General features: G+C 41.0%; 1 protein-coding gene across 2 annotated transcripts in view; it reads left to right on the top strand.

The window, feature by feature from the left end:
• The window catches only part of CRHR2 (corticotropin releasing hormone receptor 2), a 161,012-nt gene extending 144,845 nt beyond the window's left edge, over positions 1-16,167 (top strand). Inside the window, exons 12-13 of one of the 2 annotated variants that reach the window (XM_075044412.1) lie at positions 484-525; positions 14,749-16,167. In XM_075044412.1, coding sequence (XP_074900513.1) covers positions 484-525; positions 14,749-14,889 — 183 coding nt within the window. In that variant the 3' untranslated portion in view covers positions 14,890-16,167. The remainder of the gene's footprint in view (positions 1-483; positions 526-14,748) is intronic. The other variant, XM_075044419.1, reaches the window with a different exon arrangement.
• Positions 16,168-16,517: the final 350 nt, after the last annotated feature.

A 16,517-nucleotide genomic window follows, 5' to 3' on the forward strand; every position in this document is an offset into this window, starting at 1 on the left:
GTCATTACAGGGGTCTAGTCACTGCTGTCAATAGATTCCACAGAACAATTCAGCTCAGATGAATGTAAGCAACTTGATGATACACTTGCCCACACCAGACCACCTAAGGCCATTTGACACCCCCCTGTAAGTGTCTGAGACATCCACATAGAGCTGGCAGGCATCACATCGCACCTCTGAGGGCTCTGTGCCATTTTGGGGAGGCAGCTGGAAGCTGTAGTTACACTTTAGCACAGCTGAAGTGGCAGTCCCCTCTATCAGTGGAAGAGTTGTCTAGATTCTAGCTCTCATGTCTCACCTGTGAGCTGCAAGACACTTAGTATTTTCTCATGAAGTTGTAGGGTAAAGATTTCATCTGTCTAGAAGTGGATGGTCTCAACAAGATGATGGTTTTGGTCAGGATGATCCCAGGATAAAGCTCAGTCCCTGATTCTGTGTTTTAAAATACTTACCTAATATTTGACTGCTTTCTGTTCTTTCCAGGGTTTCTTTGTGTCAGTATTTTACTGCTTCTTGAATGGTGAGGTAAGTAGTGTCACCTGCTGTCAGTGTAATTAGTTCTCGGGAGGTAGAACTTACTTGAATGCCTGATTATAGAGATGAGATGTTTTCACATGGTGTCATAGTCCCATCAATCTGTTGCTCTTGCAGAAGTTTCTGTTAATGTGCATCTGAATTTCCCAGTCCTCTTTGTAGGTGTCCTTTGTTCACAAAGATTTATCAAATTCAGGTTATAACTGGGAGGTCAGGGCAGAGGAAAAGAAGTCTTCTCAGATTATAAAATTTTTGTTCTTCATTTTAAGACTTCTTTGAAGTTTCTCATTAATTACAAATATGATTTCTGGGCATACGTGAGCATTACTTCTGAGCTGGCCTCTTGTTAAGGATATGCTGCAGGTGACCCATTTTTATAATGGGATTGCCATACTGAGTTGAGTGAGTTAGTTTTTCTGTGTGGATATCTATCTCTGAGTGATCAGTGCCTGTTGTATTTAGAAAAGAAGGTTGGGGGCAGGATCGGTGGTGTTCCACAGAATTAATTTTAGGTACTGCTAATCAAGCAAGAAATGTTTTACTAATATCCCTCAGTGTTTGACTTACACCCCAAAGTGTGAGAGATTTATATCTTTTCCCCTACTTATACTGCCACTGTCTCATTTACCTGCATTTAAGTGTGTCATCTTTGTCCAGTTAGAATTTGTGTCTCTGCAGAAACTAATTCCATGTCTTAATTATTCCTGCTGTATTGGTATATATTTTGTTTGTGCTGCTTCTTTATTTCATTGTGGGCTATAAGAAAGAATGGGCATGTCTTCTCACCCAGCTGCTCTGCAATATTTTCTATGCTTCAGCCAATGAAACACCAGGTTTTGGTTTTTGGTTTTTTTTCTTTTCTTCATTTCCCCTCTTCCCCACTAAATCTGAGGTGATGTTAACAAGAAGCAACACTGCTTTCTCAGGTTAGACACATGCCACTTTTATATACTGTCAGCAGAGTGTTCTCTGTTCTCTTTCCAACTTCCCTTCAATAGATTCTGACAACTCCATTTGCCTCAATAAATAGGGAGGTGAAATCTTCCCCAGAAATACAAGCACCTTAACTGTGGGAATGCAGTTACCTCAAAACCTTGCCATATATCTGAGTTGCTCATGACGATACTTTGTTTTTGTGAGCCGCTGTGCTGCACAATCTGATGAGGTTAAAGGCACCAGAAGTCTGGCATGTCCCTTCAGTACTACTTGTCATATTCGTCATGTTTACACTGTTAATGCAGAAGGCGAATCTTCCATGTAGACAGCAGGCTTTTTTCCTGTCTTTTTTTTCTTCTTTTTTTTTCACTGGTGCCACAGTGAACATCAGGGGCTGGAACCCAGGCCACATGATTTCATAGTCAGTCAGGACTTTGTACCACCCTAGTGCACTTCTATTTTGTGCACTTGGGCTAGGACCAGTTGGCTGTTCATACCAGGATTTCATTCTTTTGGCTCTTCTGGCATTCTTTCAGCTGTCTTGTAGTGTGGGAGAAATATCTTCTTCACTACAGCAGCCTGAAGTTCTCTGTCCAAGGTCATGAGCCAACTTCCCGTCTCCTGTAACTTAACTGAGCTCAGACATAATCAAGCTTGTTGAAAGGCAGGATGATTCACCTCGTGTACTTCTATGCCTTGATGACAGTCTATTGGCAGATCTGGAATGATTTCCATAACTGATTTTCCCAGCTGTATCACACTACTATTACAGTTGGAATGGGCATTTCTGGGGGAGTCAGTTCAAGGTTAAGATACCCAACTTGGTGATGTAGGTGATCTTGATTCATTTCCCTAAACAAAGATTTCTACTGTCACTTGAGAGGCTATAGAGTATCTGAGGCATCCATGTGGGTCTACCAGATATGATACAGGATCTGTAGAAGATTCACACCTTCTACTGGGAAGTGGAAAGCTAAGTGGGCTACAATGGGGCTTCTCAAATGGCTCTCTGTCACTAATTCAAGCCAGTCCATACAATCATTTTCTTCTCTCAGACACCTCTGTTTGCTCTCCTGAACAACTCTAGTCTTCACTGACAGTATGGACTAGCTCTCCACCGACTGTTATGCATGCCTAGACACTCTGCTCACATGTTGACACCTACAAATAGCTGAATTTGTGAGCAAAATCTTCCGTGTAGCCATGTTTGCATCTAACATGCAACTTCCACTTGACTAGCTAAACCATGGCAACTCCCTAATTACTTCTTTGAGGTATAACATAGGTCTAAACCCCCCAAATATTGCAGTATTTTCTATTTCAAAACTGTGAAAGAACTTTGGACTCAATGTACTGTGGGAATGTTTTTGAAGTATCACAGAGGTTTTAAAGGGTGACATTTCCTGCTCTGCTGTAGCTTCAGCTTTGCACAGCTTAGAAACAAGTAGCAAATTCAGTGAATTTTCAGAGCTTTCTGGGTCTGTAATCATATTGTCCAGAAAAAACAATTGCATCTTACAGTATACTATTATAAAAGCTCTCCCTTGTTATAGTGCCTATCCTCCCTAGATCTCCACATACTCATAACGCATTCTAAAAAGAGCTTATGTTTCCCAGATCACATCCTGAAGGCTATATCACAGCACATTGCAGAAGCTTGCAATAATGCTGTGTTTTGCCTCCTTGTGAAGTGAGAGGCCTGTACAGGCTACGTTGCCAACTGAGGCATATATGAAGGCCTCAGTTGTTAGCATAGCAAAAGTGTGTTTTCTTATTGTAAACTCCCATGTCTAAGCAGTGAAAGCCATACTGATTTACTGCTCAGTTGGATTTGCAGTACATTGTTTTCCTCAATTATCTGCTGTGAAACAGCCTGTATTTATTTCTTTAGTGCATGTAAACAGCATCACATCAGAAGTACAGAAGTACCAAAATACCATTTGCATTCTCTTGACATCAGTTGCTCTCAGAGAGGCATCCCTGATAGAAGTGGTGAGGAAGATAATGCCACTCAATCCACATGAGGTACCAGCACTCTTGGTGAGATCCACAGCAGATTTTGCTCTAAAAGAGGAAAATAGCCTGTAAGTAGTAGCCTTTCAGTAGCCTGAAATCTTTATAAGTATCACTGAAGCCTTGCTGAATTATTATCTCTTCAGTGAGTCCAATATTCCTGTCTCTGTGATAGATGGGCTGATGACTTGTTATCTCAGAAGGTTTTAAATACTTCAGGTTTTCCGGTTATGACGGAGTTGGGTTCTTTAAATGCATGTAATAGTCTTTAACAGGTTATTCAACCCACACGGTGCCAGGCCTGCTCTGAATGATGACACAAACAAAAAGGCTAGAAAATCTGTTAATTTAAAGCTTTAATAATGGTCTGATCTCAGCTGTATCTCCACCACTTCATATTTGATACAGATGCCAGTAGGTACTTGCAAACTCCCAATAAATGTCTGTAGTAGAGCTCAAGCAACATGGATTGCAGTTTAAAGTTATCAAAGTTTCTATCTTTTTGTCAGTGTTCTATCTCTGAAGTTTGGCAAATGAAACAGAAAAGAGCTTTTTCTCTGTAACATCTTGTAGCCTCCCTTGATTTAAACAAACATGTCCTTATGACTTAGAGTGTTTCTCTTCCTATGAGCTATTTTGCCCCAAATCACAGGAATTACACAGCTGTGTTGCTTGAATAGATCTGTTGTTCTAGTGGAGAAGGCAGTGCCTCCAGCACTCAAACTGAAGATGCCACCTTGGTGATACAAGATATCACCATGAAAGGTCTTGGTCCTGATTTTGCAGTGATTTGGTCTGACAGTTCAGCAGTGGGATCACTGAAAAGAAAAAAGTGAAGCTATTAAATTGCAGTCCTTGCAAAGAATTTCAAATGGGATGAGTTTATTTCCTTATGCTTTGGAGCGGGCATTTGACCTGGGAATACAAATATCTCCCTTTTCCTCATTTCCACAACACACAATGTTTCACACAGATCTTGGACTAGCTTTGTGGGCTGCAGTGAGATTTAAGCCTATGGGCCAAGTCTTGAGAGAGTGTTTATCATTTGGGCCCCTCTACTGGAGGTACAATCCTTCAGATTTTGAATATGAATGTCTTTCCAAGCCAACACATTATACACAAGTTATTCCAGCGAACCTAAGGAGAAGAAGCAGTTTAGATGCCAAGTTGACCGTTTTTTACGTTGTATTGCTTCTGAAAGGTTTTGAAGCTGTTTTGAACAAACTGTGTGTGCCATGGATGGGCATGAAAGGCCGTTGGCACTTGACTCATATTAATTTGTCTAGAGACTTTATGGAAAAAGAGTTGTATTTTTTGGACACAGAGACTAGCACTAGGGGGCAAAAATATGCAAATTTCATTTAATCTGAGCGGTAAAGAGCATCTCTGGTCTTGCAAGAAAATTGAGGATGAGAGGGTTCTGACAATTTGTTATGAAAAATGGCATAATGAAAAATATGTATGCATTTACGTTAAATGCCACTTTGAAAGAATGAATGTAAGTTGTGAACTTATTTTTCAATGACTGCAAAAATCAAGATGCTCCTCAGAATTTTTTCTATCAACTCACAGATCACAAGTCTGAATTTAATTTCACATAACAGTGGATTAAAAAAAAAAGTTTAAGATGGAGTTTTTTGGAACAAGGATAGTTACAATTGCTTGAAACTGTGCTGAAGAGAAAGCATTTTCACAAAACTCCTGTTGGATAATTTTTATTGCAGTTCAATAAAAAATGTTTAGGTTTCTTTAGTTGATGAAATTTATTCTACCTGGATCAGTTTGCTTGTAACAAGATAATAATGTTTAATCAGGGATATGCTTTCATGGTGTCTCATCCTTATGTAAGTTTGCATGAGACTATAGATCCATAGAAACCACTAAATCATCTCTGCAGCCACTGTAGTACAAGCTGATTAATTCAATCCAGTAACTGAGCTTGATAGCATGTGTTTAATTAAAGCCTGTCCTTTGAAAGGGTATCTGGTGTGGGATTCATCTCACATGGTACCTCTGATTTTTCAATGGTACCTCTGATTCTCAATGATCTTGAGAACTGAATGTTGGATAAAAACATCACTATCCTATCCAGGTCACAGCCAGACCTGAAACTGAAAAAAGGCTCGGTGAAGGTTATAGCCTTTAGGCATATGTAGAATAGACTTATAATTGTTTGCATGATATGAAACCCAGGAAAAACATTCATTATAGTTTCAGTACCAAAAGAGGCTCACTGTTACTAGGCCAATGAAGACAGTTGTCACCTTTGGCTTTCCATAGGAGAGCCTCAAGGAAAGACAACAGAAGGCAATAGTGACACTCACTAGAACTATAATCGCTCTTTGTTGATCTCTAGGCTCACAGCTCACTTGGGGGTTCTTCATACTTTTGTCTCTAGGGTCTTCTTTCAGTTCTTTAGTATGCACCTTCTGCTCACAGGCAAATGGGTACAGCACTCCCAGCATTTCTGTTCTCTCTTTGACCAGTTCCAGATAAAGCATCTTTAAAGGAAGATGGATCTTCCCTCCAGTTCCCTTTCTAGTGTGGCATCTACCTTCTCAGCCAGATCTCATTGCTAATGATGGCTTTCTCCTGAGAGAAAATAAAAGTATTTCAGAGAGAGCGGAAAAGTGCGTTTATAGTGTTTCGTATTCCAAATATATCTTCCAGTATGGTTGTGTTAGCTTTGGTCTTATGGCTGCTGTTTGCTGGAGTCTGGAGAGGAGGAGGTCAGATCTCAGATGCTGCAGCATCTCCCAGAAAAGGAAATAAAATATTTCTGGCCAGCCACTGGTAAACCTCCAGAGGAATGAGAACTTCACGGATAGGGCTGGCTCTTCTCCTGCTACCTCAACAAAGACCTGATGGAAACAAGAGGATAATGGAGGAAAGATCCCTGCCTCCAGGGAACACCTATCCTTGTTATTAGGTGCTTCATGTCATTTCCTATAACCACCAGTGCTGACCCGTCAGAGAGTTCTGTGATCCTTGGAAACCTTAGCAACCATAACGGGAGATAATAACACTGCTGCACCATAACAAGGTGCTTCTGAATGAAGGTGACTGTGTGTGAGAATGACCCAAATTTATAAAGTGATAGTGCTTGGTGAAGGGCTAGACAGAGAAGAGCAGTCTCCACTATCAAACTAAATGAAGGGAACAAGGGAAATTGTGATTAAACATGGTAAAAAAAAATCATAGTGAGGACGTTTAGGCACTAGAAGAGAGGCCCAGAAGTGGTTTGAGATCTCCAACCTTGGACGTACTCAGAATGACTGGATAAGGCCCTGACATAATTTCAAAACTGGATAAAATTTCTATGCTGGACTTGCTTTGATCATGGCATTGGACCAGAGACCTTCTGACGTCCCTTCCAACCTTAACTATTCTATAATTCATGAATCCTATGTCCATAATAAGGTGGCTGTCCTTCATTTCTAACCGTGTCCTGGAGGGATGCATAAGTAGCAAGGCCTGTGTCTGAAATCATCCTGCAAAGCATGAATTCTTAGCTCAAGCAGGCCTCAGATTCTAATATTATCTGGTCAATAGCGATAATCAGCTATGAATTAACATTTAAAATAGAAAGCAATTAGCTGACTTGGAGAGAAACCATAACCAGAGAGGAATAGGTTACTTCATTAGACGGTACTGTAAATTATTCTCACAACAAGGCGCAAGGCAAGGATAAATATGTTTGGGGTTTTTTTGTGTTGACCCTTTACCCAGGCACCATCTGTCTCTCAAAATCTGTTAAGCTCAAAGTGGCTTACTTTGATCTGATCATCTTGCAAGGCTATTCATTGTAATTGCCAGCTATGAATCACCACCTAAATGGTTAGTCATCCACCTGCCCATCAATCTAAGCAGACATCACATTAATCATTCTGAACCCAAAGGACATGCATTAAGCGTTCCTTCAAACCACTGAATAAATATGAATATGGGGGTGGACTAGAGGGCTAAAGTTTAATTCCATCTCCCATAATGATTGCTTTCTGAGCAAAGGTGCCCAAAAGTGCTAGTATGAGTACTACTCCTAAATGCCCCTGAGGATGCCTGGTCAGTACAGAGTCAACTGAAGGGATCAAACCTTCCCTTTGGGACCACCAGGCAGCAGTTCATTACAGGACTGCAGTCTTCTCTCAGTACCCATCTCCCACACCCAGATGTGTTCTGGTAGAAAGTCACCTCCATTGCTGTGACTCCAGTAGGTCTCTTCAGACTGAGGTCCTGCCAGAGAGAAAAAAATGAGAAGTCCAGGCATGGTGAAAGGTAGCAACTGGTCTGAGGGTCCTTCCTCACCCCACCTTCCTTTTCACTACACCTCTGCTGTTGTGAGCGTGACTCCAAAGCGCTCCAAAACAAAATCACAGAGGCTTGAGGTGGGCTGATTGCATTCATGGCCTCCCTCTCTAGTGGTTAGTTCTGGTCCTTTGTGGCCCAGAAGAAAGGAGCAGCATTTGCATCCACCTCAAAATGTATGCCAAATCTTTATAACTAGTCAGAACTGTTCTAGCTTCTCTAACAGTTATATATGATAAAAAAATTGCACTGTTGTGATCTTAGAAACAAAACTTCAACATCCCAGCCTGGCAGGTGCTGCAGAACTATCCACCTGTTACCAGGTTGCATGTAATTGCTGCCAAAGACTCCGGAAAAAAAATTAATTGCAGACCAGATAAGCAGGCTAATTTTTTTAGGGAGAAAAAGAAACTTAACGAAGTTACATAAAATAGTGGTGTGATGTAGGCTATTGGGGAAAAAAAAGTTCCACCTGAGCTTCATTTTTGTTTCCTTTGAGCCTTGCAGATTGTTTTGACTACATCCCTTCCCTACCTTAGGAGGAGTAAACACTGACAATGGCATCTTTATAGAGATGTTTGGTTCGATTTTTTTTATCTAATGATAATGTGACCATCATTGGCCTGAGAGGTTGGCTTTACTGGGAGCCTTGTAAAGCCATACCAGTAGGGCGAGAGCTGGCTCTAGGACATACATATAGTTGCTCAGTGATGTACTTTATTTACAAAAAATAGATAAAGACTCACTCCTATCTCTCTGAGAGTGTTAGCATTCCTCATCTGCAGATCCCCAAGTCTGTCAGTCCAGTGGTCTCTGTGCTTAGGCCGTTCTGTTTCTTTGCTTCCACTCACAACTGCACTTAATCCTTCCAAGGATGTGGAGAGGCTTGACCCATAGGCTTCTTCACAGCATTTACAATTAAATCCAGCATTTACTGTCCCTCTGCCCTTGAGAGACACCCTAACCCTTTGAAAATTTTCAAGGTATCATGTAAAGCATCACCTTACATTAGTTTAAGTTCTATTATGGAATGGACAGGATTTTTGCCCTTAATATTAGACATCTAATACATATACATATGCAGTTGAGCTGATCACCCTCAACTTCATTTATAGGCAATGATTCACCCAAATGAGGGTAGATTTCAACTGACCTATTTTAGTTGTCTCTTTTTGATGAACTGTTGCCAATACCTTATGGCCTTTCCTATGTCTCTACTGGATAGAGAGACAGGCCAGGGCTTCAGAAACTACCTGAAGGTGGACTACACTGCAGAGTGAGACACAGTGAGACCAGTGTCTTGAAATTTAAAGTCTGCATAGCCAGTTCCCTTTTGCTAATCTGGACATTGCTTGAAAGTCCCTCTTGCTCCTCTGTAGCTTACAATAAGATTGAGTAAGTCTTCATGAACTTTTCCACAATTTGTACTGCCATTCATAACCAAAGATGTTTAAAGTGCAAAGTTATTCTCCAGTTACCTCCAACTGCAACACAAAGATCTGAAACATGGCACAAAGGTGCTTAAAGTGTAAGTGGAACTTGATGAATTCATCACTGAAACCTATTTTCATAGAGCAAAAATCAGTCTGTTTCAAAGGCCATTGAGATCTATATAAACCTTTTTCATTTATTTAATTTGCCTTTGGATGAGGTTTTCTGAGAGTAGAAAGTTGCATATGAGCAAAGCAAGAACTTAATTAGGGTTATATAGTCACAGACTACTGAACACCATGATTATTCTATAGTCAGAGATAGGTATTCTATACCTGTTGTCCCTCTGCTCCTCACTTGTTAACACATTCACGTGAGAGATGTTCTCTGGGGACAGAGTATGGCAGCATCCCAATAGTCTTACTTCCAGCTTCCATTACCATGACAGGTCATTTAATCCTACTCATCTTATCAGACCCGTCCTTTTTACCTACATTACTACTATTATAGTTCAGTATTACATCAAGAAGCCCCACGTGAATGGGCCCCTTTGTTCTAAGCACTGTGTAAATGGATCAAGCTTTCTTCCTCTCTGCTAATAAGGCATGACATTTCTTCCAGAAACTGATTTTTAATGTCGCTAAAAGCTCTTTCCTCAGCTCATTTCTAATTGATGGCTACAAGAAATTAGCCAGCAGCCAGTGTCTAGCATAAGTAATAGCAATATAAAATTGATGTCTATTTTATCAAAAGCAAACCTTTTCTGCATGTTTTCATCCTTCTCTCCATCTCTTTCATTCTTTCTGTTGTTCTTCTTCTGAGGAGGAGGAGAGGTTTTTAACTATTTTTATGATCAGATGTGGGTTTTAGTGATTTTTAGGTGTGAACTGAAAGTTTGAGAACTCCTTGGTTAGGTGATCCAATCAGGAAAGAAAAACTATCACCCACTGACTTCTCTCCATCCCATCACCTGAATTCTTTCTCTTGACTGTTCTAAAGCAATCCTGCTGAGAGCAGTGCCCACACTCTGTAGGCACAACTGTGTTGGTAAATCTGATTTGAGCACATGTTCAGAAACTGTGATTATTCACAGTACGCAAAGTGCAAAGAACTGAAAAGGGTAATTCTGAGAGAGTAACTGTTTGCAAGAAAAAGACAGACCAAGGGTCAACACGGAGAACTGAGCTCTCTGCTCAGCAGCAGAGATAAACTTTGTCATCTCAAGCAACTAAAGTTACATAGAGGTGAAGCTGATAATTTGTATTCCCGGGGCTCTTTGTTAAGCTTTAGCCACTGATGATAGGCTGTACACATCTTTGGGCTATTACGGGCAAGTGCTGTGAATTTCAGGTCATAGATGTGCTAATGCTGACTCTAGGACATGGTACTGACTCTACAAATGTTTAATGGATAGAGGTAGTTGCTCTCATGGAGATTAAAAACCAGGTTTGAAGTTGCTATTTTGCTTTGTCTTTTTCTATTACTCTTCTGCTGTGTAATACCTTTTTTTGGTGTCTTTTTTAACATATTATAGCAGTCACAGACGGTTTTCTTTTTTCTTTTCTGACTTAAAGCTAAGCTAGCATTTTGTTTCTGAGTTCAATTGTAAGAGATAAATTTGAGCTTAACCTTTTCTGCTTGCGCTTTGGTCCCATCCTAATTGCAGTGAATTATTCTGTCATTAAGAAATGCTTTCAGTCACCCCTATAAGTGCAGAGTCTATTCCATGTGCCCAGTCCATTAGGAATGGCTCCAGCTGTACAAGAAGACAGCATTTTTGTTACTATTTTTTATCCTTTCTCAAAGCTTGTAAGCAAACCATATCATAAAAGCCATTTGGACAACTGCTTGTTTAGACTCACATCTTTATCTCCAGGTGACTCTTTTTGACTTGCTTGGTTTGAAGCACAAATGATAAATCTAATCTGGCTTCACTGGCTGAGTAAGTATCTGCTCACACAAGTTGCTCAGAAACACAAAAAGCCCACCGGGTGACTCCCCCTTTTCATGACCCAGTGAAATGCTGCTCTAGGAGAACCTGGGATATAAGAACTCACAGGACTACCAGTCTACTATTAATGTCTTTAGCAAAGACTGTGCTGTACACAGATTTACTTTCTGCTTTTGCACCAGAAATGAAGAAATTCACCTCTTTGAAGGACTTAAGTGGATCACAGGCTCTCTGTACAAGGGTGAATTTCACTCCAGCAGAAAAGGGGTAAAACTTTGTCTAACAATATCTCAGCATTTGGTGACATCTGGGCAGAAATGAGCATTCGAGAGGCAACATCCCTCTGCAGATCAAGTCCCATGTTCTTCATGGGACAATTTCCCACGGCAGTGGTTACCCCTCTGACACTTGACATGTTGCTTATACCATTTGCCTTAGGTGCCCAACATTTAGTTAAACTGGTTTTGTACTCAGGAGCAAGATGGAACAAGGACTTATTCATTCCACATATTTAAGACACCTCCTTAGGGGAATCATCTCTCTCCCTCCATTGTGTATTGAAAGCATAAATAATTGGCCAAGACAGTATCAAGCTTTCAGATGAGATGCGTCTCCCCTTGTATGTACTCTGGCACATGTATTTACCCTTGGGTGTATATTATATCTCCCCTAAATCCAGAATCAGAAATATATATCCCTTTGCCACTCCAGGTAGAACCATGACAGGTTTGCAAATAGTGGGTATCCAGGAAAGTGCAACACCATGACACATCTTTCCACTGTTCCTCGTGTTTCAACAGGAGGGTTCAGTGAGCCAGTGAGATCAGTTTGATGAGACAGTGAAAGTCAGCAGTCCAGGCTGGCTTCTACTGTAGTAGTATATGACTGAGTCAGCCCATCCTGACTCTGGCTATCTCATGTAACTATCTCATTTAAACTGACCAAACCCCATATTGAAGCTAGTCGAGGCATGTTGTACCTACTACTACATAATGATAGGCTCTTTCAGAAATCCCCTGCACTGTTGTTTAACCACATTATTCTCATTCTTATCTCAAATTTATTCATGATGATCATACTCCTCCTGGCAGTGCTGTCTTTTAATTTTAATTCTTCTTTCATTGGATGTTCACTCTTCCCCTTCTCCATGCAAGCAGTCTTATTGCCTCATAGCCTTTATTTTTATAGGGTCTGTCCCTGTTCCCCCCCGCCCCTCATTAAGGTAAAAACCATTATTTTATATTGAAGAAAATCATTGATTCAGAATCAAAAGAAAGAAATCCAGTTTGTCACTCTCCTCACCTTACTATAAACATCTGCATCTACTTGTCTTGAAAGTCAGATCACACATAGCTGGGAAAATAACTAAAGAAAGACATCCTCAGGTCCGATTTGCCCAATCTGTGCCTTCTAGAAGGGCTCTGATAGAAAAGCCACATTTCCAGGTTCAGGATTCCCCTGACAAGGCACCAAAGAGGGCAATTGCAAAACTGTTTTCCAGGTTGATACTCACAAACCTGAAATGGAGCGTATTTCATGGACAAAGCTAGTGATGGGAGGGGATTTTCTGGTGACAGACCACAGCACTGCAGAATTTCTAAGGAGTAGTTCTACAGACTATGGGTCTGTCTAAGTCCTTGAAGGCCCACAGAGAAATGGGAGGATTGAAACCATCTGAGAGAAAGAGTGCAGATACCCCCTTCCCATGTGCTCTTTATGAACTGTTGTATGTTTTAACCCTCAGGCCATAATTCCTGTTCATCTGGGACACCTAATACTGACAATTTGTGGTTTGGGTGAGAAATACCTCTGCTACTAGAGCTTATCAACTGATTTGAGCACCTGTTAGATAGCATGTTGGAGCTCATCTGAAGTGGTATTGGGGAGTGTGTGTTCCTCATGTTTTGAGTAGACGTCACGCTGTACCTGAAGACAAGCCCCAGGCTTTAAAAGGAATGGAGAAAAGCAGTGGCTGTGCACCTTTGGACAATTTGTTCCAACACCATCTTCCCTGCAGTCCCAATGGTGATTATAGATACACCCAGGATGGCTTTGACCTACCTCGCTCAGGTGCTGATAGCTGAGACGCTGTGTCAGCATGGTTTTCATACAGGCTGTGCAAGCTCATCCCAGCACTTGTACAGTTGCCATGGTAGCTGATCCATGTTGAGGTCTACTCTACAACAACATCACTGCTATTAATACCCAAGCTTTAGCCTGCCAGGGTAAAATGGGGATAAGAGCACTCCTTTACTTTTGAGGGATGCAGTGAAGATAAGTACATTAAAGATTGAAAAACATTCAGGGTAAGATATCAATATTGTCTAAATTTAGCTAAATTTATAATCCAGACATCTAAAACAGAGCTAGTTGTCTAGACTCACTTTATAACTAATAAAAGGAAATAGGTATTTTTCATCTGACCACAGTATCTGGCCTACTGTGGACATCTGCTTTAGGAGGAGGTAAATCATACCCTTTGACCATACTGACTGGCTCTCTTGGTCAGAAAGAGAGCTATGGGTCAGAGAGCTATAGGTGTAATATCTACATTATGTTATTTATAACCCCACCTTCTAAACAAATGTGGTTTTGGCAAAGGAGGCTCTGGATTGATATAGAGGTTTTATGTAAAAATGCTCTTTTTTCCAAGTTGACTTGATTTCAGGTTGGCAGCAAAATGTCAACATCCTTACCAAGTGCCATGAGTACAATTACCCATTGACTGTCCAAGAAGCTGAGCCCAGATTCATCTCACCTAATTTTGTAGGCTTACCTAGCTGCCTAGGTTAGGGGGTCTGAATTGCTCTTGTCTCTACAGTAAGCAGAGATCAACAAGAATATCCAGAAATTGGTCTAAATGTTTCATTCCAGGTTCTGACTTTGAGACTTCTCTGCCAGTGATTTGGCAGCAATTGGCTACAGTCTATGTTAGCAGTATCTCAAGCCTTCCCTCCCATTGCGTTTGAGGCTAGGATTCCTGTCACTTGTCTTTCTCTTGCTTATATACATATCTGTGATAGAGTTCCTGGGCTCTCTTCATGGTCCATGCAAAAATATATGCACTTAATGTTCAAGATTCATCTGGCCTATTTGTAAGCACCCGCTTGAGGATGCCCTTCTGTTGGCTGTAGAGTAGGTCTCCACTGCCTATACCAGATTCTCACAGGGTCATGTGTGTCTGTGTTGTAGACATAAATGTTTAGTTAAATGATCTGTGATTCTTCATATACAAGGGAAGCAGGAGCAGCTATAGCCCCTGCGATAGGTCTCTCTAAGACCTCCATCAGCTGCTTGATTCAGTTGCATAGGCATTTATTGCCATTTGAAATGCTCTGGGGTATTTAAGAGATCAGATATGAGACATGAGATATGTGAAACCCATGCTTTTCCCAGAGTGCAGTACCCAAGAGAATACCAAGTGAACTAGATGCCCATAGTTAGGCAGCTGAATCAAGCCCTGCATGTTCCAGTGGCTTGACACGTATCATGATTTTTCTCAGTGCTGTCTAGTGTCCCTTTACAGAGGACACCTGAGTATTCTAAGTGTTCATATTCTTTCCTTTTTTTTTCACCAGGTCCGTTCTGCTGCCAGGAAAAGATGGCACCGCTGGCAAGACCATCACTCCCTCCGAGTGCGTGTGGCACGTGCCATGTCTATCCCCACCTCTCCGACACGAATCAGCTTCCATAGCATCAAACAGACCGCAGCTGTGTGATATGCCCCGCACAAACACGCAGCACCTGGTGGCCTTCAGGGTTCTTCTTTCTTCACTCTCCCCAAGCCCCTTTCTTCAAACTTTCTTCCTTTATTCTGCACTGCCCTCTTTCACAATGAGGTGCCCATCATGTTTTTGTGGACTCTCATCTCCCATATTTGTGACGCTGCTTTAAGGCAACCAGGCAAAAGCCTATTGGAGTAGGTGGTGGCAAAACAGATTCAAAGAAGAAAGAGATTCAGCACGGACTGCACCTTGTGGAAGTTCACAACACAAAGTGTAAAACAGCACACTGGCAGGAACAATCAATTTTTTTCTCCTTTCTTTTTTTTGTTTTTCCCTTCCATATTGTGGTGAACAAAGACTGTTTTTAACATACTGCCCATCTCACCCTGTACATTGATTCCCAATGATTTCAACAGGTTGGTGTATAGATAGCCCATCTCTTGTTTCTTTGTAAAAATTTCTTCCCTGTAGAACTGTTGTTTAAGAACACGTGGCAGCAAGAAAAAGAGCATCTGAAAGTTGGTGTGAAAAACCCAAATTTATCTACCTTCCCCATTTCTCCCTTTGATAGGCTGGGAGCTGGCCAGGGCATCGCTGGACTGTTTAACACAGGGCACGTTGCCTTGCAAGAACCATGCCCTGTTCATACACAAAATTTTGTAAAGGATAGCAATATCTCTAGATAGCTCTACAAAATATCCTTATTCCTCTTAGCCCCACGCTTTCAACACAATGTAAGTAGCCTTTGGAAAGTCTTTGGTTTCTTTCAGCTAAGAGGATTGCGTTGGGGAAGGACAACAGAACATGTTTTCTGGGTTTAAAAAATATAAAAGGGAAGCACTGTAAAAATAATAATGAGAAGAGGATGTTTGCATTATGAGGATAGTGCTACATGCTGCACAAAGATTATCGAGCATTTTGAACTAGAGCAGATGTATCTACTGGGCTTTTTATGTGATGTTAAAAAATTCTGTATATTTTCAATAATAAACACTATTCTGGGTTGGTTTCAATAAAAGCAGGCATCATTTTCTTTATTCTGGAAAGGAAGAGGACACCTATCTTGAGAGTGCTTTTGTATCTAAGATCAGGGAAAGAAATCCTGTTTGATAATGAGCCAGTAAGAAGAACAACCTCATGATAAGATCTGAGCAAGAGGGCATTTAAATGCAAGATGAATTGCCTCCCTTCTCAGCTCATGGTGTTACACTGGATCTCTGTCCCTCTGCACTCCCCTTCCCCCCATTGGGCTTTGCAACAGCAGAAATTAAAAAGCAAGTTGTGTAATATATTCCCCATCACCTATATCTTACCTCACCAGTGCTGGAGTAATTTGTTCTTTCCACTCTAGCGTGCTTATTCTGAATTTTCTTCACATGTTTTAGAGGGCTTTCCAGCACAAGCTGGATTTAAATCTCCAGTTTTAAATTGGTCTCTCTCTAGTTTTCAGGACTCCACATGGCTGGAAAATATCTTGGAAGACACTCATGTTAATCCTCTGCTTTTGGAGGCATCCTGTCCTAACAGCTCGATCACATTCAACTTTGAGCTGATTGGCAATGCACAGCAAATTTAAATTAACAAATTAAAATGTTGTAACTTTTCCCTCTTCTAACTCTTAT

This window comes from Buteo buteo, chromosome 2 (genome assembly GCF_964188355.1).
Source record: "Buteo buteo chromosome 2, bButBut1.hap1.1, whole genome shotgun sequence".
In the NCBI taxonomy this organism is placed as follows: Eukaryota; Metazoa; Chordata; class Aves; order Accipitriformes; family Accipitridae; genus Buteo; species Buteo buteo.